This window comes from Leptonychotes weddellii, chromosome 7 (assembly GCF_054177405.1).
Source record: "Leptonychotes weddellii isolate Sample4059 chromosome 7, ASM5417740v2, whole genome shotgun sequence".
Taxonomy (NCBI): domain Eukaryota; kingdom Metazoa; phylum Chordata; class Mammalia; order Carnivora; family Phocidae; genus Leptonychotes; species Leptonychotes weddellii.
Genome location: NC_138375.1, coordinates 60,761,359 through 60,786,559, shown reverse-complemented (window position 1 = coordinate 60,786,559; position 25,201 = coordinate 60,761,359). Strand labels below are relative to the sequence as shown.

General features: G+C 34.6%; 1 protein-coding gene across 8 annotated transcripts in view; it reads left to right on the top strand.

Moving 5' to 3' along the window:
- Positions 1-25,201, top strand: part of APC (APC regulator of Wnt signaling pathway) — a 132,380-nt gene that overhangs the window by 57,362 nt on the left and 49,817 nt on the right. For 6 of the 8 annotated variants that reach the window (XM_081826446.1, XM_081826447.1, XM_081826445.1 and 3 more), the window contains 4 exons: positions 6,106-6,190; positions 7,336-7,537; positions 13,261-13,369; positions 15,925-16,038. In XM_081826446.1, the coding sequence (XP_081682572.1) occupies positions 6,106-6,190; positions 7,336-7,537; positions 13,261-13,369; positions 15,925-16,038 (510 nt within the window). Of the gene's footprint in view, positions 1-6,105; positions 6,191-7,335; positions 7,538-13,260; positions 13,370-15,924; positions 16,039-25,201 lie in introns of those variants that run through there. The other 2 variants (XM_081826449.1, XM_081826453.1) reach the window with 2 other exon arrangements.

Below are 25,201 nucleotides of genomic sequence, written 5' to 3'. Positions count from 1 at the left end.
AAATTACATATTAATTTTAAAAGCTGCCATTTCTCAAAGCATTTTTTTGAAGATTTTATTTATTTATTTGACAGAGAGAGACACAGCAAGAGAGGGAACACAAGCAGGGGGAATGGGAGAGGGAGAAACAGGCTTCCTGCTGAACAGGGAGCCCAATGAGGGGCTCGATCCCAGGACTCTGGGATCATGACCTGAGCCGAAGGCAGATGCTTAACGACTGAGCCACCCAGGCACCCCTCTCAAAGCATTTTTTAAAATATTTTATTTGGAATTACTTGGCAGTTGTGTTGCATTTTTAAAAAAAACTCTTTGAAATTGAGGACTACTTCTTTTAGGTTGAATGCAGTACTCAGCTCCAGGGAATCATTCCTACTGCAACAACTAAAAAACACTGGATAAAATACAAAAATCATACTTTAAAAGACGTTGGAGAACAGAACTGTGGAGTCATCAAGGACTGTATTAACTAAACTTGATAAGAGCTTGAAAGAGCCCTTTCTAGAATAACTGACATTGCTGGTGATTTTCTTCCCCAGGGATATTTGTTAATTCTGAGCACAGGCTGCTGTTCATTGCTGGCACAAGCAGGACTCCACTGGAGGAAGGAAACTGTTGTAGGTCTTGACAAACATGTGACCAGATGTGAAGTATTGACATTTTTAGAGGAACCCCAAATGCATGGCTAGTTTTCCCCATGGAACATTGGTTGAGTCTTGTGAAGGATGCTAGGGACAGACTGGGAAAGCTAAATGTTACAAGACAAAGTCTTGCTATGGGAAAGGCACATTACTTTCACACAAGAGGGCTCCTTCTGAAGACATTTACCATATTTTTAACTTTGTGGAGTAGGAAATTAAAGACCCAAGCTCACTACCTTCAAAAGATAGAACTTTTAGGGCTAAGGAGTCAGGCACCACCTGAGAATAAGGCAAAGTGAAATATTCTATAATCTTTTTTTTTTTTTTAAAGATTTTATTTATTTATTTGAGACAGAGAGAATGAGAGAGAGAGCACATGAGAGGGGGGAGGGTCAGAGGCAGAAGCAGGCTCCCTGCCGAGCAGGGAGCCCGATGCGGGACTCGATCCCGGGACTCCAGGATCATGACCTGAGCCGAAGGCAGTCGCCTAACCAACTGAGCCACCCAGGCGCCCGAAATATTCTATAATCTTGCAGTGCTTGAGAGACACAGACTCACCAGACGGAAGGGGCCTGTATTAAACATAGCTGGTTTTCCTTTCAAGATAAATACCAGATTTGAGGTCTGTAGAGGGTAGTACGCTAAGGGCTGAGGAGACAGAAACCTGTATTATTTTCAGTCTAATTTTAGAGACACATTCACAGAACTTGGCAAGTCAAATCAGATGTGAATTTTGCTTGAACTGCACCTGCAGCCCATTTTTAGTTCCTGACTGGATGGAGGAGGTAAGACCCCAATGGTGGAAAGGGCAAACTCTAAAGGAAAATATATCTTAAGTCTCTCTTTTTCTGTATACATAATGATTGGCATACAGCTGAAAGTTCCAAGAAATAGGAAAATGAGTGATCATTAAGAGAACAAATAGTTAATAGAAGCAAATCCAAAGGTGATCTAGATATTGGAATTAGCAAAGATTTTAACATAATTATTATAAATGTCTTAAAAAATATGAATAAAATGGATGACAATTCAGAAAATTTAGACAAAGAATTGTTATCTATAATAGTCTAAAACCAAAAAATAGTTTTACTAATAACTTATTAGATGGGCTTGTAAACACAGAATTAATAAACTAGTGAGAAGATAAATCTATAGAAAATATCCATACTGAAGCACAGAAAGATAAAAAACGGGAATAAAAACAGTATGGGGGCGCCTGAGTGGCTTAGTTAAGGGTCTGACTCTTGATTTTGGCTCAGGTCAGGGTCTCAGGGTCATGAGATTGAGCCTTGCACTCAGTGGGAAGTTGGCTTGAGATTCCCCTTCCCTCTGCCCCTCCCCCCTGCTTGTGAGTGTGTGCGCACACGCACTCTCTCTCTCTCTGTCTCTAAAATAAATATTTTTTTTAAAAAACGGTACGTAAGAGTTATGAGGGACACAGGCAAATAGATACAGGCAAATCTGAAGTGTCAGAAGGGGCAGGGATAGAAAATGGAGCAAAAGTAATATTTAAAGAGAAAGTGGCTGAGAATTAGTGTAAAGTTGCAAAGTTATTAAGACAGTGTGATAATAGGTTAGACTAGTTGACTAGCAGAAATAGAGTGGAGAAAAGTAGCTACATATATGGGGTTACTTGATTTATGACCAAGGCATCCCTGCATTTCAGTGGGGAAAAGGGGATCTTTTCAATAAGTGGTACAGGAGCAATTCAATATTTGCATAAAGAAAAAGAAAAAAAAGGATCTCAGAGCCCTACCTCATAATATATGCAAAAATTAATTCAAGATTCATTATAGACCTAAGTGTGAAAGACAAAATAGTGGCTTCCAGAAGGAAACATGGAGAACAGCTTCATGTTTTTAGGTAGGCAAAGATTTCTTAAACAGAATGACAAAGCACTAAACATAAAAGAAAAAACTGATACATTAAAACCAAGATCTTTTGTAGTGCTTTTAAAAGCAGATACAAGATAATATCTTTGTGACCTTGGGATAGGCAAGATTTCTTAGGACACATAAAGGACTAAACATAAAAGAAAAAAGATGTAAAATGGACTTCACCAAATTAAAAACTAAATTTAAAATAAAATCTTTTCAAAAGACTTCATTAAGAAAATGAAAAGCCAAGCCATGGACTGGAAGAAAATATTTACAATACATTTATCTAACAGAACTCAGTACAGAATATAAAAAGAATTTTTGCAAACCAATAACCGAAGAAAGTCCAATTTTTAAAATATGGCCAAAGTTTGTAAAGACAATTCAAAAAGGGAGATAAATGGCCAGTAAGCACATAAAAGGGATTCTATATCCTTCATCATCAGGGAAATACAAATGTTATTTCTCTTCACTCAAATCGCTAAAATTTAAAAGACTGATCATGCCAACTGTGGAACATCAGGATGCTCATACATTGCTGGTAGGAGTATAAAATAGTACAGCCACATTGGAAAACAATTAGGCAGTTTCTTTTAGAGTTAAATCCTATGACTTAGCATTCAGACTCCGAGATATGTACTCGAGAAGTGAGTACATATGTTCACTAAAAGATATGTGCAAGAATGTGCATAGTAGCGTTCTTCATAATGGCCTATAACATGTAACAACCAAAATGCCCATCAAGAGGATAAGGATAAATCAATTAGGATATATTCATATGGTGGACTACTACACAGCATTAAAAAACAATTAACTGATACATACAACAGCATGGGTGAATCTCATATTTGGTGAGCAAAAAACATGAGACACGAAAGACTATATTGTATGATTCCATTTATATGAAGTTCACAAACATTCCAAATTAACTGAAAGTCTTTAAAAATTTTTTTAAACCTTAAATTTCAATAATTTTATTTACCTTTATGGTTACAACTTTTATCAATAGATTTCTAACAATATGTATAGAAACTTTTTTTAAAAACTCTTAATACAAATTGTGCATATTTAATATTTTTTAAAATTAGGAAGTAGGGACAAAAAGATACCATATCACCCATTAAAAATTCTTTTTGTATTCTTTTTTAAATCAGAGGTAACCTTTGACAGTATATATTTCTCTCTCTGCACATTCTGTGCAGGCATGCATTTGATGGGATTATATTTTGCAGCATGCTGTTTAAAACTTTAATATATCGTCATAATCTTTTCATATCATTAAATATTTTGTGATATTATAGTTGCATAGTATTCCATTGTATGGCTAATGCTGTAAGTTTATTTGATTTTTATTGTTGGATGTCCAAGGTTACATGGCCTTTTAATTTGGTTTTGATGCTATTTTAATTTTTTGTTTATTATTTTTAGTTTTGAATAAATAAGTATATGTCCTATGACATGCCAAGGATTTCTTTTGTTGTTTTGAACTTCTACATCTTTGTACCTTTTCTAAAAACAGTATTTTTTGTAATACCCATTCTTGAAAAATTACAAAACAAGCCCCAAAAAGCCAAAAAATTGCTTATAACCCCACCTTCTTAGAAGACCACTGGTAACATCTTGATGATTGTTTTCAGCATCAACATCACCTGGGAACTTGTTGAAAATGAAGGTTTTCAACCTCTATCCCAGACTTACTGAAATGAGCAGTCTGTGTTGTAACTAGTTCTTCAGGTGATTCTGATCCATACTGAAGTTTCAGACCACCATTGTAAACTTTGGAGAAGAATCTTGTATGGAGACCTGATCAGAGCTATGCTTTAAAAGGCTTACTCTAAAAAATAATAATAATAATAATAATAAATAAAATATAGACTTACTCTGAACAGAAAAGTCCTATGCAAGGTAGGACCATATTAAGAGATTATTTTAGTAGTTTGGAAGGGTTACTAATCAGGGTAATGACAGTAAGACTAGAAAAGAGATGATTCTAAGAGAAATACTAGAGGTTGAATACAGAATTTGAGAACTAATTGGTGACATGAAGAGGTGATGCTAAGGATTTGAGTGGGGAAGAAAAGGCTATTTACATTTAACTGACAAGATACAAGGCAAAGAACAAATTGTAGTGGCACAAAATGATAGTTCTGGACATTTACATAGGAAGTGCGTATCATCCAGATGTAAAGCATCTATCAGTCAAATTGGGAAAGTGAATCTGAAGTTTGCAAGTGAGGTTAGGATTAGAGACATATAATTTGAAGTTATCTGTGGAAGGGTAGTTGTTGAATTGCAAGGCTGGGGAGTATAAGAAATAGACATAAGATTAAAGGATCACTGAAGGACTACAAGTAGTAGCAGTGCATGGATGGAAGAATTGGGATCCTGAAAAACACAGATAGCCTAGAATGATAGTTCTCAAACTTGATGGAAGCAATGGTGTCCTGAAGTTTAGAGTAGATGTTGTAGAGTACTCTACATTCATTCAAAGATGGCATCCCTGTACAAGTTTGTTTCTTGTCCCACAGATGTGATACATTTCAGCCATAATAATCTGAACATGGTATCAGTCACCTCCATGTTCCTGTATCTACTTACCGAAGCCTTTCAACCTCCAACGTGGTCTATTATTTGAAAGTCAGATCTTAACACCACAGTCTATTTCTTGTTAACATAGGCATTCTTTTTTAATGCCAGTCATGTCACCGTCAAGGTAAACCAGTAAAGTTGTCTTTGCTGCGTTCATTCACTTTTTGAAAGATTTCCTTTTCCATCTGTTTATGGATCATTTTTCATTTTGGAGAATACTGCCCATAGGTACAAGGTCATAAACATTCAAGAACATTGTCTTGCATTTGGAAACCTAATTGGCCAAAAAAGACTTCGCTGGAAACTTGAATGGAATGCCCCGAAATAGGAAAGATATAACATAAATTATTATTAAGGAACATGCAGAAAAACTGGTGGAAAATGACAGTTTCCAACATTCTTTGAGGAAAATTTATCAAGAGAAGGATTTAAATGGGAAAGGAAATAATGGCATCAAAAGTCAGGAGGCAGTGAGCATACAGTTATTTCAATATCTGCTGAATGTAATTCGGTATGCTAGTAGTAATACTTAAATATGGTATATAAAAGCTTGAATATGTATTAGGGTGTTAAATAAAACAGCACATTATAATTGTTAATTTGGGTTTTTTTCATGGTCATATTGGTGCAAGCTTCAGAGACGTGGATTCTAAACACATAACTAGCTTTTACAGCTTGGATAGGGCTTTGAGTCTTGATGGACCCATATGAAAAATGAGAATTCACCTTGTTGTATGTTTTAAAAGTTAGGGATAATGTATCTTATGGAGGCTCCCCATAATCTCCATTATCACAAAATACCACTATTGTCAGGATATAATTTATTATTCATAATTAATAATAGATAATATGTGTAAAGTGCTTTATAGGTTAAGATATATTTTCACATTGATCTGAAACTTTTTTCCCCAGCACACCTAAATGTCAAGAAACTTAGAATCATATCTTCAAGAAGTTATTTAGAGTTTTGTTATGGTAATGTATCGTATTCTTTTTTGCAGGAAGTACTTAAACAACTACAAGGAAGCATTGAAGATGAAGCTATGGCTTCTTCTGGACAGATTGATTTATTAGAGCGTCTCAAAGGTAGATTTTTTTAAAAGTTTTAAAATAATTTTTTAAGCTCCACTTGTCAACTTTAGGTGTGTATATCCAAACACAGGTTCTCTTGATTTGAATGTTGCTTTCAGTTTTCTTGCTTTCAAACATTGCTTGACATATATTATCTGGTTTCTCACAGCTAATGTATTAATTCTTCTCTTACTGAAGTTAAAATTATGTCACTACAAATACTGTAATATATATCAGCCTTATCTATTAGGATTTAGTTGTTAAAATACAGATATATAAACTGTGTATTTACTTGTCATTCCTTCAGTTAAACATTTAACTGGCTTTAAATCAACTACTTTAGATTCCTTATTTGATCATTTTTAGCTCTTTTTAAAGCTCATTGCTGTTCTGCCAGTCACTATATAGACCTTGAGTAAGCTGTACACCACAGACTGGGCCTATTGCCTTAGTTGAAAGAATAGTGTCCTCTCTTCCATCCAGGATAGAATTGCTTTATCTTTTCAGATATATAAGCTGATTATATGCAATTTTTAGTAGAATTTTAAAAAATCTTTCTCATTTTGTTGCTTAAAAATTCACATATCAAAACAGGGAAAGTGCTTGATTATTATAATTGAAACTAGACTGAGAAATTACCTTTGGGTCCTAAAATATATTATTATTTAGCAGGAATCTAAGGAAAAATATTTTGTCTGATTTTCCTTTAACATACTCTTTTCCCCTCTTGACTCAAGCTACTTTGGAGGGAAAGTTTAGTCATTCTCTTCCTAAATAATTGTTTATTCAATCATGTGTATTTGTGGTTCCTCTCTTAAAAATTTAGAGTTGCAGTGAACACTTTTTTTTAATGATTTGATATTTGTATATATTGCAATTCTACCTGGAACCAGAAGTCAGTGACTATCTCACAGCATCAACATTTGTGATAAGGATTCTTTGTTCCCTGCATAAATCTGCTGCTCTATAGCTGCCATAGTTTAGTACTTCCACAGGCTTTATGTAATATATATAACGTATATTATATTATAAAATGGGTTCAAATTTGAGGACTGAAATATGAACCTAATATTTTATTTTTAAGACAATATAATTGCCTAGCAATATTTTAGACCACTTAAAGCAGCTGTTACATAAAAACTTGTCTCTCTTTCATTTAGAACTTAACTTAGATAGCAGTAATTTCCCTGGAGTGAAACTACGGTCAAAAATGTCCCTCCGTTCTTATGGAAGCCGTGAAGGATCTGTATCTAGTCGTTCAGGAGAGTGCAGTCCTGTTCCTATGGGTTCATTTCCAAGAAGAGGGTTTGTAAACGGAAGCAGAGAAAATACCGGTTATTTAGAAGAACTTGAGAAAGAGAGGTAAATTTTCTTCATTAAGTTGTAAACTTGTATACTCCAGTGTTTACTATTATTTTGTCATTTTGTAGTAAAAGATAGGAATTATGAAGCATGTATGGCAGATGATCAGTAACACTTAAGAGAGTATTTTACACTTATTCAAAGATAGTATGTTACTGATCATACTTATATTAAATCTAAAACTGTAAAGAGGCAATATTAAATATGAAAATGTAGGGACGCCTGGGTGGCTCAGTCGGTTAAGCGACTGCCTTCAGCTCAGGTCATGATCCCAGGGTCCTGGGATCGAGCCCGGCATTAGGCTCCTTGCTCGGCGGGGAGCCCACTTCTCCCTCTCCCTCTGCCTCTCCCCCTGCTCATGCTCTCTCTCTCTATCTCTATCTCTGTGACTCAAATGAATAAATAAAATCTTTAAAAAAAAAAAAATACTTCAGATGCCCTGTACATTGAGTAAGCACATGATCACAATAGTTAGGTCACATTAAAATATGTAACTGATTTTTAATTGAGTTATCTTTTGAAATAAATTAACTAGAGAACCAGTATGAGGTAACTGTTTCCATTAGGGAAAGCCTATTACAAGTGGCCACAAATGTAACATTTCTTAATTTATCAGTTCCAGTGTCTTAAAAAAACAGTGTTTGATAATATATATTATCTGGTTTCTCACAGCTAATGTATTAATTCTTCTCTTACTGAAGTTAAAATTATCTCACTATAAATACCAGAATACGTATCATTATCAAGAACTTTGTCAAATGTTGTGTAAAAGATTATGAATTCCTTAATGCATGAATAACATTATTTTTATACTCCTAAAAATTCTATTAAACATTCAGGAATGTTAAAATGTATAAACATTACATATTAGCTCTGGGACCTTGGTCATGTCCTTAAATTTTGTGTCATTTTCTCCTGTAAAATAGGGATATGGTTCTACCTTGCACAGTTTTGAAAAGTGGTTATTAGTGTAATAATGTCCAGCATATCTAAGTAAAAGGCAAAAGATCTTTTACTACTTTCTCTCTGGTTTTCGGTGCGTCTGTAAAAATAGGGTAATCTTCTGGACCAGAAGTAGTGTTAAGCTTTCTTTCATCTTGAGTTTACATGAGTCTCTGTGTCATACCTTGAACCAGGACTATTTCTGTCTGATGGTATAGGAAACACTATCGTGAATAGTAAGAAGTTAACTGGTGTCCACAGTCTTCCATCTGTTGTCCTCTTTGAGCTCTGTGAAGAGACAAAGGGCATGTGAGCATACCCCCTTTCCTAGGAACTTGCTTTGCTTCATGTAGATAAAGTCCCAAGTTTATTAGCAGAGAGAGAAGAGAGTATGTGTGTGTGTAGTTCTGATATATCTTGGGCCCTCTTGGTTCTCACTGTTTTGGAGGGAGGTAAATTGAGTCCTTGCATATATGACAGAATCATTATTTTGCTGTCGTGCTCGATTGATAGTTTAGATAGGTCTAGGCTCAAACTCATTTTCTTTCTTCATTATCAATGTCTTTGATGAGAAATTTAATACAAACCTGATTCTCATTCCTTTGAAGGTCATCATTTTTCTTCTTTAGAAGTCTTTAGAATGTCTCAGTATATGAGTTTTCTTCATTCATCATGCTGGGTACTCACTGTGCCCTTTTAATCTGGAAATTTACTTTCTTCAGCTTTTGGAAAATTCTGTTCTGTTATTTCTTTGATGGTTTTCTCCCCTGTTTTTCTATTCTTTCTTTCCCTCTCTTAAGTCATAGATATACTCTCTGTCTCTTTTTTTCTTGTTTTCTATATTACCCAAGATAAGTGCTAGAAAGTAGTCAGGGCAGGGTTCAAACCCAGCTACACAGCTCCATAACCTTTTTGAACCTCAGTTTTCAGTCTGAAGAGTGAGCCTAAGAATAACTACCTCAAAGGATGTAGTGAAGATTAAATTAGATTAAAAAAAAATACTTAGCACTATGTCTAGTACTTAGAACATTCAATAAATGTAAGCTATTATCATGTTAGGTATTCGCTCATTTAACAAATATTTATTAAATGCCTAGTACATTTATGCCATGCTCTTTTAGGTGACCCTAAGTTAGCTAGAGGACTAATATAACACAAAACTTATATTTTAAAGAAGACTGTTAACAATCACTAAAAAAAGTCTAAACCATAAAGACCTACCTGCCTTGAGGTCTAGACCTGTTTTCAGTTCTGAGCCTTAAGCACTGTGATCAACCACTATCATTTAACCACTTGTTAACAACATTTTGGCTCAAAACACTGTAACCTTGGCTTCCCCAGAGCGTTTTTCCATCGTTCCACCTTAAACTTGACAATAACAGGTTGTCCCTATTCTCCATAGCCTCCCTATCACTCCACCACCACCACTAGCTGGCCTATCAGTTTAAGCACTTATGACACCCAGCTCTTATTTAATGAGCCTATTTATTGGAGAATAATCAGAGGAAATAGTAGCATCACCATTTGTTCCCCAGCTAAGTCCTGGTAGGTCCTGCAGTTCTCACCAGGGAGCACTGAAAAATAGAATCAGAGGGCATCTTTATGCCAGCTTGTGAGAGGGCTTTAGGCTTTCTACGGTGTTTTCTCCTGCTTCTGTTGTCAGAAATGGGAGGGAGGAGGCAGCTCCTCATTGGTCTGCACTGCCCCAAAGGTTGCTACATCATAAGCAGGGGCTTACTGTCTTCCCATGGATTCCCTCACTGCTCCAGTTGCCACATCAAAAATGAAGGCTTATTTCTTTTTTTTTTTTTTTTATTGTTTCTCAGTAAAGGAAAGGGAATTTTAGCAAGAGTATAACCTTCCACATACTCATATGCATGCATATTTTGCAAAACAATATAATCAAACAGAATTTTAAAGTAACGGTGTTAGAGTGGGGATCATCTCTGTAAATGAGCAAACTCCAGAAGTGATAATAGAAAATATCCACAAATTTGACTACAAAAAAATCAAAATTTTCTACATGACAAAAACATTATGAACAAAATTAAAAGACAAGTGATAAACAGAGAAAATGTATTTAAAGCCCATATAACCAACAAAGTACAATCATTCATAATATCGATGAGGTCCTATAAATAAGAAAAAATTATAGGCAAGGAAACACAAATGGTTTTTAAACTTGAAAAAAATGCTTAACCTTACCCTAAAAGAAACCAAACCATAATATATATAATAATATATATATAATATACTGTTTAAAAAAACCAAATATGCAAAAATAAAGTTTGATGAAACATTTATATTGGTGAAAGTGGTAGGGGCATAAATTGGTACAATATCTAATAAGAGCAGTAAGTTAAAAATGTACATACCCTAGGAATTTATCTTATATACATGCTTGCACATTTGTGAAATGGGGTTATGTATAAGCATATTCAGTGCAGCATTGTTGATAATAGCAAAGGATTAGAAAGGCCCTATATGCCCTCTAAAACGAAACTAGTTATAGTGTATCCCATTATGGATTCATGCATACTATACAGCTAGCAAAAAATATGTGGGACCTTTTTATGTTATGACACAGAATTATCTCCCAAGATAGATTTTTTTAAGTGAAAAAAAAGTTTATAGGACAATACATAGAATACTATGCTACTGTTCATGTTTAAAAATGTACATGTAAGTGTACACATAGATCTTTGCATTTTTAATAGAATCTCTCTGGAAATATACACAAAAAAATGATACTAGGTGTCACTGGGAAAGAGACATGTGATAGGAAATCATAGACTTTTTGTACCTACTGAGTTTTATCCCATGAACACCCTTATTTTGCATTTATGTTTAAAATGATCAGATATAGAGTAACTTGACATAAAATATTATTGAGGACATTGATTGGATTGTTCAGGAGTTACATAGCAAATTCATCTTCAAATTCCAAACTAAGAAAAAGTTTCTCTCTCTCAGAATAACTTCTCATTACCACACAGTGACAATTTTTTTTTAAAGTTTCTGCAACTAGGGGTGCCTGGGTGGCTCAGTCATTAAGCATCTGCCTTCGGCTCAGGTCATGATCCCAGGGTCCTGGGATTGAGCCCCGCATCAGGCTTCCTGCTCGGCGAGAAGCCTGCTTCTCCCTCTCCTGCTCCCTCTGCTTGTGTTCCCTCTCTCGCTGTGTCTCTCTCTGTCAAATAAATTATTAAAAAAAAAAACGTTTCTGCAACTAATCTTTTTCTTTTTAATTCTAATAAAGTTAACACATAGTGTTATGTTAGTTTCAGGTATACAATATATAGTGATTTGCCAATTCTATACATTAGTGAATGCTCATCATGATAGGTGTACTCTTAATCCCCTTCATCTATTCCAGCCATCGCCCTACTGGCCTCCCCTCTGGTAACCATCAGTTCATTCTGTACAGTCTGTTTTTTTGGTTTGTCTCTTTGTTTGTTGTGTTCCTTAAATTCCATGTGAGTGAAATCATACGGTATTTGTCTTTTTCTGACTTACTTCACTTAGCATTATACTCTCTAGATCCAGCCATGTTGTTGCAAATGGCAAGATTTCATTCTTTTTTATGGCTGAGTAATATTCCATAGTATGCGTGTGTGTGTGTGTGTGTGTGTGTGTGTGTGTGTGTGTGTATGCCTTTATATATATATAAAGAATATGTGGGGGCGCCTGGGTGGCTCAGTTGGTTGGGCGACTGCCTTCGGCTCAGGTCATGATCCTGGAGTCCCTGGATCGAGTCCCGCATCGGGCTCCCTGCTCAGCAGGGAGTCTGCTTCTCCCTCTGACCTTCCCCCCTCTCATGCTCTCTCTCTATCTCACTGTCTCTCAAATGAATAAATAAAATCTTTAAAAAAAAAAAAAAAGAATATGTGGGTATACATACATATATATCCATTCTTCTTTATCCAGTCATCTGTTGATGGACCTTGAGTTGCTTCCATGATTTGGCTATTGCAAATAATGCTGCAATAAACATAGGGGTGCATATATCTTTTTGAATTAGTGTTTTCATATTTTTAATTTTTTGAGGAACCTCCATACTGTTTTCCATAGTGGCTGCACGAGTTTGCATTCCCACCAACAGTGCACGAAGGTTCCTTTTTCTCCCCACATCTGCACCAACACTTATTTCTTGTGTTTTTGACTTTAGCCATTCTGTCAGATGTGAGGTGATATCGTATTGTAGTTTTGATTTGCATTTCCCTGATGATGAGTGATGTTGAGCATCTTTTCATGTGTCACTTGGCCATCTGGATGTCTTCTTTGGAGAAATGCACAGTGACAAAGTATATCTTATTATTTTGGCTGCTGAGAATTTGAAAGCCACATCTGTGTCCAGTGCAGTGGCTTCCTAAACTCTCGGTTTGTTTTTTGTGTAACTACTGCTTTTTTTTACTCCTCTATTATACTTTTTATTTTTATATTAATTTTGGGTTTTGTTATATCTGTACTTTTTTCTGTAAACCATCATCATATTCTCAGACTGCAAATAAAGTGAAGAAAGCCTTTGGTTGAAATGTAAATAGTCTAGTAAGGATGTTGAGTATCTTATTTAGGTGAAAAAGTAAAAACTTTTTAATACTTAAATTTTAATGATTATAATATTCTAAGTCCCGCCTTCAAAAATCCAAAATAAATAAATGTTCCACGTATTCATTATTAATACTATAGTTTAAATAGAGAACATGACAATTACAACTGATAAGAATTACTGGTATGTACTCTATTAGCATTGTGTAAACTTACCTTTTTTTAATAAACAGATCATTACTTCTTGCTGATCTTGACAAAGAAGAAAAGGAAAAAGACTGGTATTATGCTCAACTTCAGAATCTCACTAAAAGAATAGATAGTCTCCCTTTAACCGAAAATGTAAGTAACTTAGCATTATGACCTACTTTAGGCTTCAATAACTTTGATCTTTTAAAAGTATCTGTGTTACTCATTTAAAAATTTCAGGATAATTGCATTTTTACTTATTTGTAAACTGTAATATATTTTATCTTTATCTTAACTTTAAACTCAAATATATAATAATGAATTTTTGTTTGTAAATAATGTAAAGGTGATAAAACTTCATTATGCTCAAGCAAATACTTACTTTAAGCCCCCAATTAAGAAAATCTATTAAGTTTGAATTCTTAAGGACTCAGGATTCAACTAGGCAACTGGTTTTTTATTCTGTCTATTAAATTACCAAACATACTCTGTAGAAATGTTTATTACCATCTATCTTTTGAACCAAATTACATACTATATAGTTTTTGCAATAAAAGCATCTTTGAAGATAATTTGAGTGCTATTCCAGTTCTTATAAGTGACAAAATCTTTTGGCAAGGATCTTGGGACTTTTTACAAGTACTAAAATGTGTTTGTTTTGCAAATATAACTATGTGAAAAAGAATTTAATCTTGTCAGCCTTTCCTTCCCCACCCAAACTCTCATGTCAACTATTTTACTCATGGGTGACACATGTAAGAACATTTCTGAATGTTCTGGAATACATTAATAATTTTAAGCAAGACTGTATTTTAACTGACTATTGTCCATAAATATTTCTTATAATTTTTAAAAAGAGAAAAAATAGGGTAATTAAAATATATTGTCCTCTGTTAGCCTAGATTTTTCATTTTCTAACAGCACTTTTGAGAGGACATAATAAATGAAAAACAAAAGTAGAAAGAAGGAACACTTTCAAAACATGTACTTAACCAGATTTCCTGAGTGATCATGGTCTGGCAGAGCTAGAACCAGAAACTTAGGTGCATAGTCTCCTAGAACAATCAGACAAGGTTTTGAGAAGAAGAGAAAGGATCCCTTTTCCTGACAATGTCCTTGACATCTTCCTGGCTGTTAAAGAGACCCAGATAGTGAAAGAACAGTTAATGAAGAGTTCTTGGATTAGGAACATAACAAGGAATAGGAATTCAGGAAGGTTTGGTGGGATTTTTACTCTTAAATAAAAAGTACCTAAGCATAGTTTTGCTTACCATTCACATTGATAATTAGAATGTACAAAATTTAGAGTCCTATTGTCTGCATGCAGTCAGGTTTAGGAAAGAGCTCAGATGTATGTGATAACTTGAGAGCAGTTGGTTAATATCTGAAACAAAGATGAGTTGTCAAACTGTTCCCATATTTATTAAATAATCGTATTTATTTAATAGTGTATATAAGACATTATAGACTATTTGGCAACATAACCAGGTGTAAACTGCTTGTGTGTCATAAGTATTGCAAAGCAAATTAAGAGCACTTCCATATGGAAATATTATCAGGATATTAAACATTACTTTTAAAACATCAGATCTAAACCACATTATTACAACATACTTTGTCATGTTCAACTTTTTTTTTGCAGGGGGTTTTGGAAAGTGAAGGATAAGTAAGTGGAGTTAAAGCTGTCTCATTGGGAATTAGAAATAACATACAGACTATTTCATCTGTTTGCAACCCATAATTTGGGTATGCCTGTAGGTATACATTATCTGTAGAATGTCATCTGCGTTATTGCAAGGGAAAAGGATGAGAGTTCCCCTGACTTAACTGACTGCAATTTGGAATCCTTGGGCCGACAGAATGTTACTCTGAGTCAGGCACATGTCTCACACAGCTGAGTATATAGAACATAAAAAATCTATTGCACTTTCTCATTTCCTTCATGGCCCATTATCATTTAATCAGACTTTTAGCTATTATTACCTCTTGGTGCATGTGTTTATAAGTTTCATTACCTTGTCCTTTTCATCCTTTTGTATGCCTAGCAGTTATCTCAGTGCCTGGAATTTTAATTAGAGGGTTAATTGATTTTTGAATGAATTAACACCCCCTGCAGGAAAAAGTACGTCTTTTTGTTTATTTCAGCTTTGTTTCACTTTCGGCAAAAAGTTTGTGTTGTTTTGCAATTTATGATTATCTGTATTAAAGAAAAGCTTTTCCTTATCCCATTTTCTTCGTTAATGGAGAGGTTTTCTCTGTTTAGTCTGCACGTTTATAACAATCCTTAAATTGAGATACAAACTTAAGGATGATGGACTGTTTCTTGACTTTTCTATGTTGTCCACATTAATGTGCTAGTTTTTAATAATTAAAGTATACCTCTTCAGTGCAGAAGATGGGAACTGAAGAAGACTTACCCTAACTGGACCAATTATATATTTTAAGTGAATCAGTACAGTTTAAAGCCATTTGTGGCTGTGGGGCAATAAAAGTGTTTCAACTCAGCATTTTACATCAGAGACCCAGACTGAGCCCAGCACCTATAATCAAATTTTAGGACTCCTTGAAGTAAAAAAATAATCTTGTTATGCTCCATAACTTACTTATTTGATATTCATTTTCTTTATTGGTATTTATATGCTTCTTTGCTTTTACTGATAAACACATAACATGAGGTATTAACATTTCAATTTAATTTGTGGTTTTAGTTTTCCTTACAAACAGATATGACCAGAAGACAATTAGAATATGAAGCAAGGCAAATCAGAGTTGCAATGGAAGAACAACTAGGTACTTGCCAGGATATGGAAAAAAGAGCGCAGGTAAATTATTTATTATTAAACTATAAAACAGCACAGGCTAGAGAAGAGCTATTAAGAATGTAATGAATTATAGCTCTGTTAAACATTGATTAAATTTTATTATTAAAGATATTTATAAGTCTACCTTCACTTTGGCACTATTTCAAAATAATAATTTATCATGGCTGCTGGGCAACATAACTAATGTTCACATAATTCTGCCTCCACCATATTTCATTTCCCTGATACTATTCTGCTCTGCACTGGAATTATAAGAGGGAAAAAGGGTTAAATGCTGGTCATCTGGTAGCTGATAGCTAACTTCACTTCTCCTTTAAGATTTTTACTTCTTGTAATCTAAGTATGTGTAATGACATTCAGAATATTTCACTGCTTTTTAAGTTGTATGCAAAAAAGGGAAGTCCTCATTTAAGGAAAGTAGAAAGGGAACATAGAGAATAGTGGGAAAGGTGAAATGAGTTGGATGGAGAACATTCCCGTATTTCTGCCCTCAGCTGATGTCAAGAAAGACTATTAAATAGCTTTGCTATTTGCTAAGCATTTTCATACATTATTGAATTTAGCACTTTGTATTTACATAAGTATATTACTGGCTGATGTTTTTAAGCCCTGAGGAGGCTTTGCTGTTTGCCTTGTCTATTTCAAAGCAAGTATGGGCATTTAAAAAAAAAAAAAAAAAAAGGAAAAGTCTTAGGACAAACTGGTAAGAAAACATTATTTGAAAGATTTTATTTAAGGGAATAGTAAATGGAGTACATACATTCATATGTATGGTATAAATACATTTTTGTGTTCTAAAAAGTTTATTTGTAGTTTTAAAATCACTAATACAAGACATTTTCCATCCTCAAAGTATAGTCTTTACCTTTTATATGGTAGCTACCTAAACATAATGTATATTCATTTTATGCTACAGTATGGTGGTAGACTAAGGAGAAACTTAAACACTAGTACCACGGTACCTTTTACAGTCCATACCTGTTAGTTTCACAATGGAGCTAGAGGCTCAACTACCATGCTAGTTAGTTATGCTATAATTTGTATATATATAATATAGTTTTTGTTAATTTCCTCTCACCCCCATTCCAATCAAATTAACGTCTTAAATGCCAAAAGTAAAACTTTAAAAATAAACCTTTTGGGGACATTGGGTGGCTCAGTTGGTTAAACGTCTGACTCTTAGATTCGGCTCAGGCCATGATCTCAGGGTCTTGGAATCCAGCCATGTCAGTCTGTACTCAGCAGGGAGTCTGCTTGAGATTCTCTGTCTCCCCATGTCCCTCTGCCTCTCCCCTACTCTCTCTCCCTCTAAAATAAATAAATAAATATTTTAAAAAGTAAATAAAAATAAGCCTTTCAATAGAAAATATACATGAATATCTTTCTAATATTGGGGGAAAAAAGGATTTCTTAAACTAGACAAAACACTATTTTTAAAAGAGAAGACATAAATTTCACTACATTAGAATTCAGGATTTATCTTTATCACGTACCTTAAAAATATATGAATTTGGGGAAGAATGGTAAATCAGTAAATATATAAGTACAACTAGCAGCCTGTTTGGGAGAAATTAAATTAGATCCCTAACCCACATCTTGTATAAGAAAAATTACAAATGGATTAAATATCTAAATGTGAAAAATAAGCCTGAAATTAATGAAAGAAAATATAGGACAACAAATGTAAATTGTCATAAAATTTTAAAACATTCTGCAGCAGATAAAGTAAGGGAAAATATTTTTAACACGTAAAAGGAGAAAGGTCATTATCCCTATAATGTAAGAATTCCTACAACTAATAAGGAAAAGGCAACTCTTTAATGGGTAGAGGCTGTAATCAACTTACTGAAAAAAATGCAGATGATTAGTAAACACATACAAATGACTGGTAAACAATTTAGGGAAGTTCAAAATAAAATCCACTCTTGCCCATGCCTATGTGAGATTGTCCGTCTTCAGCTATCCCTGTTAACAGTTTGGTTATTTATTTTTTATTTGTTCAGCACATATTTGGGCATCTAGTATGGTAGCCCCTACTTTCCTGTATACATGCTGGGAAAATGTACACCAAGTTATTAATGGAGATTATTTTGGGGGACTGGGGATTGGTAGGGTGAAAGTTCCTTACACTTCCATTTTACCATAATTTTTTATAATTATATGGATAACAGAGTTTATATGTTTCCTGGTTGATGGACATTTAGGTTGTTTGTAATTTTTCACTGTTAAAACAACTCTGATAAACATACTTACTCGTATCTTGTAAACGTGTGTAAGAATCTCTCTCAGTTAAGAGTCAGCAATCTTTTTCTTAAAGAGTCATAAAAAAATAAATATATTATTCTTTGTGGGCCATATGGTCTCAGTCACAGCTACTCAACTCTGCTTTTGTAGCAAGAAAGCAACCATAGATGATCATCTGTAAGCAAATGGGCATGGTTGTTTCAGTAAAACTTAATTAACAAAACAGATGGCTAATAGGCCCTAATTTGCCAACTTCAGCTCTAGGGTATATACCTAAAAGCATCATTGCTGGCCATAAGGTATGAGTGTTTTGAACTTGTTTGCCAAATTACACTCAAAATGATTTTATCAATTTACACTTCTACTAGTAGTATGTGAGAATCCTGTTTCTTCTGTATGTCTCCAGCCCTTGTGAGTCAGACTTCATAATTAACAGTCAGTGGGCAATGAAACATTAGCTTGTCGTTTTATTTATATTTTCTTGAATACTGCTGAGATTGAATATCTTCTCATGTATTTATTAGACTTTTGGACATTCTGTTATTTGTTCATCTTTTTCCCATTTTCTATTATGTTAAATGTCTTACTCTTAAATATTTGAGAGATATATTAATATCCTCTTGATACCACTGTGTTATAGATAATACACATCACAACCCCTCCCTGCAAAATCCATTATCTATTTTAGCTTTGTGATAACAAAAATTAGTTTTTGTTGTAGAGCTAAATTAAGTATATTGCCATAGTTTCGCTTTCTATGAATTATTTATACATCTTTTCCTGTCCTGGAATCGTAAAGTTATCCTCTTATTATTTATAATAGTTGCAATGTTTTATTTTTACAATTAGGTCTTTAGTTCATCTCCAGCATGCAATTATGTATGTTTTGGAGGTAGGGATCTAATTTTACTTAGATAAACACAAGTGTATATGATTTTTATATGTATATATAATTATTTAATATATAACTTGAATTTTAAGTAGTATATTGGTTTTTATTAATATATGATCAATTATCTATATAACATATACACAGATATGTGCATATTTATGTTTTTAACTAAATTACCCATTATCTTTATGTGATACGCCACTATTTCCCCATTAATTAGTAATGCCATCTCTGGCATATGGTAAGTTTATATCTGCTGGGTATTTCTAGACTCTATTCCACTAATTTTTTTTAGTTTCTCTGTGCCTGCACTGATATCACATTTGTTTTATTTGCAGTAGTTTTATAAATCTTGGTACCTGGTAGAGTGAGTTCTCCTATTTTTGTTTGTAAAATTGTGGTTATATTCTGTCTTATTTCTCTTCTGTCTGAAATTTAGTTTCAGCTTCTCTAATTCAAAGAAAAGCCTGATACATTTTTTTATTAGAATCACATTGAATTTATAAATTAATTTGAAGAGAATTCCTATCTTTACAATATAAAGATTGGTTCTTGGTTGAAAGGATAGACTCTGGAGCCAGACCTCTTAGGTTCTAATTCTACACCTGCTACTTTATCAGCACTGATTTTGGGTAAATTTTCTGCCTCAGTTTTCTTACTGGTAAAATATAATGCTAAACTGAAATGTGAGGATTAAATGAGTTAATACATGTAAAAGCACTTAGAATCTGACACATAGTAAATACTCAATATATATATTAGGTGTTGTTATTAATTGTATATCTCCATTCATTTAGGTGCAATTTTATGGCCCGCAATAAAGTTTTGTAATATCCTCTATAAAGATTTTATACATCTTTTTTTTATTATTCCTAGATACCATATAGTTTTTGTTACTGTTGTGAATGGGATTTACTATAATTACTAAATTACATTTAAATAATAAATATCCAGTGACCTTCCTGAGCTCTTCTATTAAATCATCTCAGTAGTTTAAGATTTTCTTGCATTTTTCTTGCATTTTCCATATAAACTGTCAAATATGGCAGTTGCATTTTTTTTTTTTGCATTATTTGAAAAAGGTAATTTTCTTTGCCCTTTTCAGTTGTTTGGGTTTTTTTTTTTTTCTCCTTATATTGCATAAAAATTCTAATACATCTTTGAATAAGAAGCAGTGATACTGGTCTTCTCTGTCTTACTATGACTTTAAAGGGACTCCTAAAGTTTCACTGTTAAGTGTGTTGTTTACTCAGTTTTTAATAGACACCCTTCCTCAAGTTAAGGAATTTGCCTTCTATTCCCAGTTTGTTGAGAGTTATCCTGAATCTGTATTGAACTGTATTATTATTAAAAATTTTTTAAATCAGTTTTTCAAAAGTCATACCAACTATATTACCCTGAACTGTTAAGCACTTGTTATTAAGCATAGTTTCACCAATATTCAAGGTTATTATATAAAAAAAGGAAAGAAATACTACTAGATTTTTCCATTTTCATTTTGAGAAACAGAAGCACAGGAGTTGTGTTATTAGAAATCCTCTACCACAGTGGGTATCAAGATATAGAACGACTTCAAGATTTAGTGACATATTGGCAATACAGAAACCAAGAGGAATATTAAATACAATTTCCTACTTTTATCTTTTAAATATTAAATCTTTTAATTTAAGATTTTATTGGTGGACATACCCCCCCGCCCCCGCCCCACATGCTCCTGGGCTGTGCTTCTAAGGAGCCCATCAGGCAGCTTTAGTCCCAGCACTGCAGAGCCCCTCCCACAGAAGACTGGGGGCACAAAAAGCTTGCTGGCACTGCCCCCCAGCTCTGTGCTATGGGACACCTGCCCTCTCCAATACTCTCTTAGCCAGAGCCCATACAAGGCAGTGCCAAAGGCCTGGTAGTGTGCAAGCAGCTCCTACAGTGGCCAGCACTACTCCAAAGTGACTCCTACCCCAGAGAAAGGGAAAGATAATCACACATACCAGTCTGGGGAGGCCCCAGCAGTGGGCTAGAAGCAGACAAGTGGTTTGACTGGAGGTCCCACCCACCAACAAAAGCTTTTTCGGACAACATAGGGGAAGGACACAGCAGTTTGGTGCTACTGCATCTCTAGCAAACACCTGGTCTGACTCAGCTCAAGTCTGAGGCATCCCCAGACTGGCCCACTGCCACTACAGGAACTAGACACTGCCCACAACAAGCAGAAGAGAGCCATTGCAGATGACTGGACTGAAGGAAAAAGCAGCTCAGCCACAACAGCAGGGCACACACATCTCACATAGGAGATACCCCTAAAGCACCAGGTTCTGGTGAACAGGGGACACTGCACAGTGGGGCACTACAAGATCTCTTCTTCATAAGGCCATTACTTTCAGGTGCAGGAAACATCGCTGTTTTTCCTAACACAGAGAAACAGACACAGTGAGTTAGACAAAATGAGGAGATAGAAGAACATGTCCAAAATGAAACAACAGGACAAAATCACAGCAAGAGACCCAAGCAAAACAGGGATACATAATATGCCTAATAATTCTTTTTTTTTTTTTTTTAAAGATTTTATTTATTTGACAGAGAGAGACACAGTGAGAGAGGGAACACAAGCAGGGGAGTGGGAGAGGGAGAAGCAGGCTTCCCGCTGAGCAGGGAGCCCGATGTGGGGCTCGAACCCAGGACCCTGGGATCATGACCTGAGCTGAAGGCAGATGCTTAACGACTGAGCCACCCAGGCACCCCAATATGCCTAAGAATTCAAAGAAATGATCATTAATATACTCACTGGACTTGAGAAAAGAGTGGAGGACATCAGTGAGGTCCTTAACAATGGGATAAAAAAGACCCAGTCAGAGATGAAGAACACATTAAATGAAATAAAAATACACTAGATGAAGTAAATAGTAGAAGCAGAAAAATGAATCAGTGACTTGGAGGACAGAGTAATGGAAAGTAATCAAGCTGAGCAGATGAGAGAAAAAATTATGCATAATGAGAATAGACTTAGGGAATTCATTGATACCATCAAGCATAATAACATTTGCATTATAGAGATCCCAGAAGGAGAAGAGAGAGAAAAGGGGGCAGAAAATTTATTTGAAGAAATAATAGCTGAAAACTAACTGAATCTGGGGAAGGAAACAGAAATCTACATCCAGCAGGCACAGAGATCTGCCAGCATATCAGCCCAGGGAGGTCCACACCAAGACACATAGTAATTAAGATGGCAAAAAGTAGTGATGAGAGAATTTTAAAAGCGGCAAGAGAGGAGAAACCAGTTATATACAAGGGAAACCCTATTAGGCTAGCAGTGGATTTTTCAGCAGATTTTGCAGGCCAGAAAGGAGTAGTATGATATAGTCAAGGTACTGAAGGAAAAAAACCTGCAGCAAGAATATCCAGCAAGGCTATCATTCAGAATAGAAGGAGGAATAATTTCCCAGACAAACAAAAGTAAAGGAATTCATTACCACTAAACCAACCCTACAAGAAAAGTTTAAAGGGGACTCTTCAAGTGGAAAGGAAAGAGTAAGGAATGTAGGAAGCACAAAAGTAATAAAAATAAGTAAAAAAAAAAAAAAATCCATCAAAGGGGGGCGCCTGGGTGGCTCAGTCAGTTAAGTGTCTGCCTTCGGCTCAGGTCTTGATTCCAGGGTCCTGGATCAAGTCCCCATAGGGCTTCTTGCTTAGCAGAGAGCCTGCTTCTCCCCTGCCTGCTGCTCCCCCTGCTTTTGATCTCTCTCTCTCTGGCAAATAAAATATTTTTTAAAAAATCAGTCAAAGGACTCATGAAATAAAAGGATATAAAGTATGATACCATATACCTAAAATGTGGAAAAGAGAGGAGTAAAGAATGGGTTCAACCTTAAGCGACCATCATCTTAATATAGGCTTCTACATATAGGAGATGTTGCATACAAACCAAATAACCAAAAAACCAATAATATGCAAAAATAAAAAGAAGGGAATTCAAGTATATTACTAAAGAAGGCCAACTAGTTGGGGGAAGAGAGCAAGAGAAGAAAGGAATGGAAAAAAACTACAAAACAACCATAAAACAAGTACCAAAATGGCAATAAATACATACCCATCAATAATTACTTTGAATGTAAATGGACTAAATGCTCCAGTCATAAGACATAGGGTGACAGAATGGATTAAAAAACAAGACCCATCTATATGCTGCCTACAAGAGACTGATTTCAGACCTAAAGACACATACATATTGAAAGTGAAGGGATGGAGAAGCATTTATCATGCAAATGGATGTGAAAGGGAAGCAGATACTTGTATTTGACAAAATAGGCTTTGAAATAAAGACTGTAACAAAAGACAGAGAAGGACACTATATAATCATTAAGGGGACAATCCAGCAGGGAAATCTAACAATTGTAAATATTTATGGACCCAACATGGGAGCACCAAGTATTTAAAGGAGTTAATAACAAATATAAAGAAAATAATAGATAGTAATGCAATAATAGTAAGGGACTTTAACACTCCACTTGTATCAATGGGCAGATCATCCAAACAGAAAATCAAGAAGGAAGCAGTGGCTTTGAATGACACATTGGACTGGGAGGATATAACAGATATATTCAGAACATTCCATCAGCAAAATACACATTCTTTTCAAGTGTTCATGGAACATTCTCCAGAATAGATCACATATTAATATGGCCACAAAAAAGTCTCAACAAAGTCAAAGAGATCAAAGTGAATCCATGCATTTTTTCTGACCACAACACTATGAAACTAGAAATGAACCACAAGAAAAAATCTGGAAAGACCACAAATACATGGAGGCTAAATAACATGCTACTAAACAATGAATGGGGTCCACCAAGAAATCAAAGAGAAAATAAAAAAAATACATGGAGACAAATAAAAATGAAAACATAATGGTCCAAAATCTTTGGGATGCAGCAAAAGCTATTCTAAAAGGGAAATTTATAGCAAAACGGGCCTACCTCAAGATACATGAAAAATCTCAAATAAAAAACCTAACCTTACACCTAAAGGAGCTAAGACAGAAGAACAAACAAAACCCAAAATCAGTAGAAGGAAGGAAATAACAAAAATTAGCAGAAATAAAATAGAAACTTAAAAAAGCAGTAGAACAGATTGATGAAACCAGGAGCTGGTTCTTTGAAAAGATTAACAAAATTGATAAACCTTTAGCTAGACTCATTTTAAAAAAAAGAGAGAAAGAGGATTCAAATAAAATCAGAAATGAAAGAGGAGAAATAACAACTGACACCACAGAAATACAAAGGATTACAACAGAATTTATGAAAAATTACATGCCAACAAATTGAACAACCTAGAAGAAATGGATAAATTCCTAGAAATATAGAGCCTTCCAAAATTGAATCAGGAAGAAATAGAAAATTGGAACAGACTGGTTACCAGCAATGAAATTGAATTAGCAATCAAAAGACTCCCAGCAAACAAGTCCAGACCAGATGGCTTCACAGCAAAAGTCTACCAAACATTTAAAGAAGAGTTAATACAACTCTTCTTCTCAAACTATTCCCAAAAATAGAAAAGGAAGGAAAACTTCTAAATTCATTCTACAAGGCATGCATTACCCTGATACCAAAACCATATAAAGAGACTAGAAAAAGAGAACTGCAAGCCAGTGTCTGTGGTGAACATAGATGCAGAATTCCCCAACATAATATTAGCAAACTGAGTCCAACAACACATTTTTAAAAATCATTCACCACCATCAAGTGGGATTTATTTCCAGGATCAGGGGTGGTTGAATATTCACAAATCAATCAGTGTGATGCATCACATTAATAAGAGAAAGGATAAAAACCATATGCTCATTTCAATAGATGCAAAAAAAAAAAAAGCATTTGACAAAGTACAACGTCGATTCATGATAAAAACCCTCCACAAAGTAGGTTTAGAGGGAACATACCTCAATATAATAAAGCCCTTATATGAAAAACCCAGAGCTAACATCATCCTCAATGGGGAAAAACAGAGCTTTTCCCCTAAGATCAAGAACAAGACAAGGATGTCCAA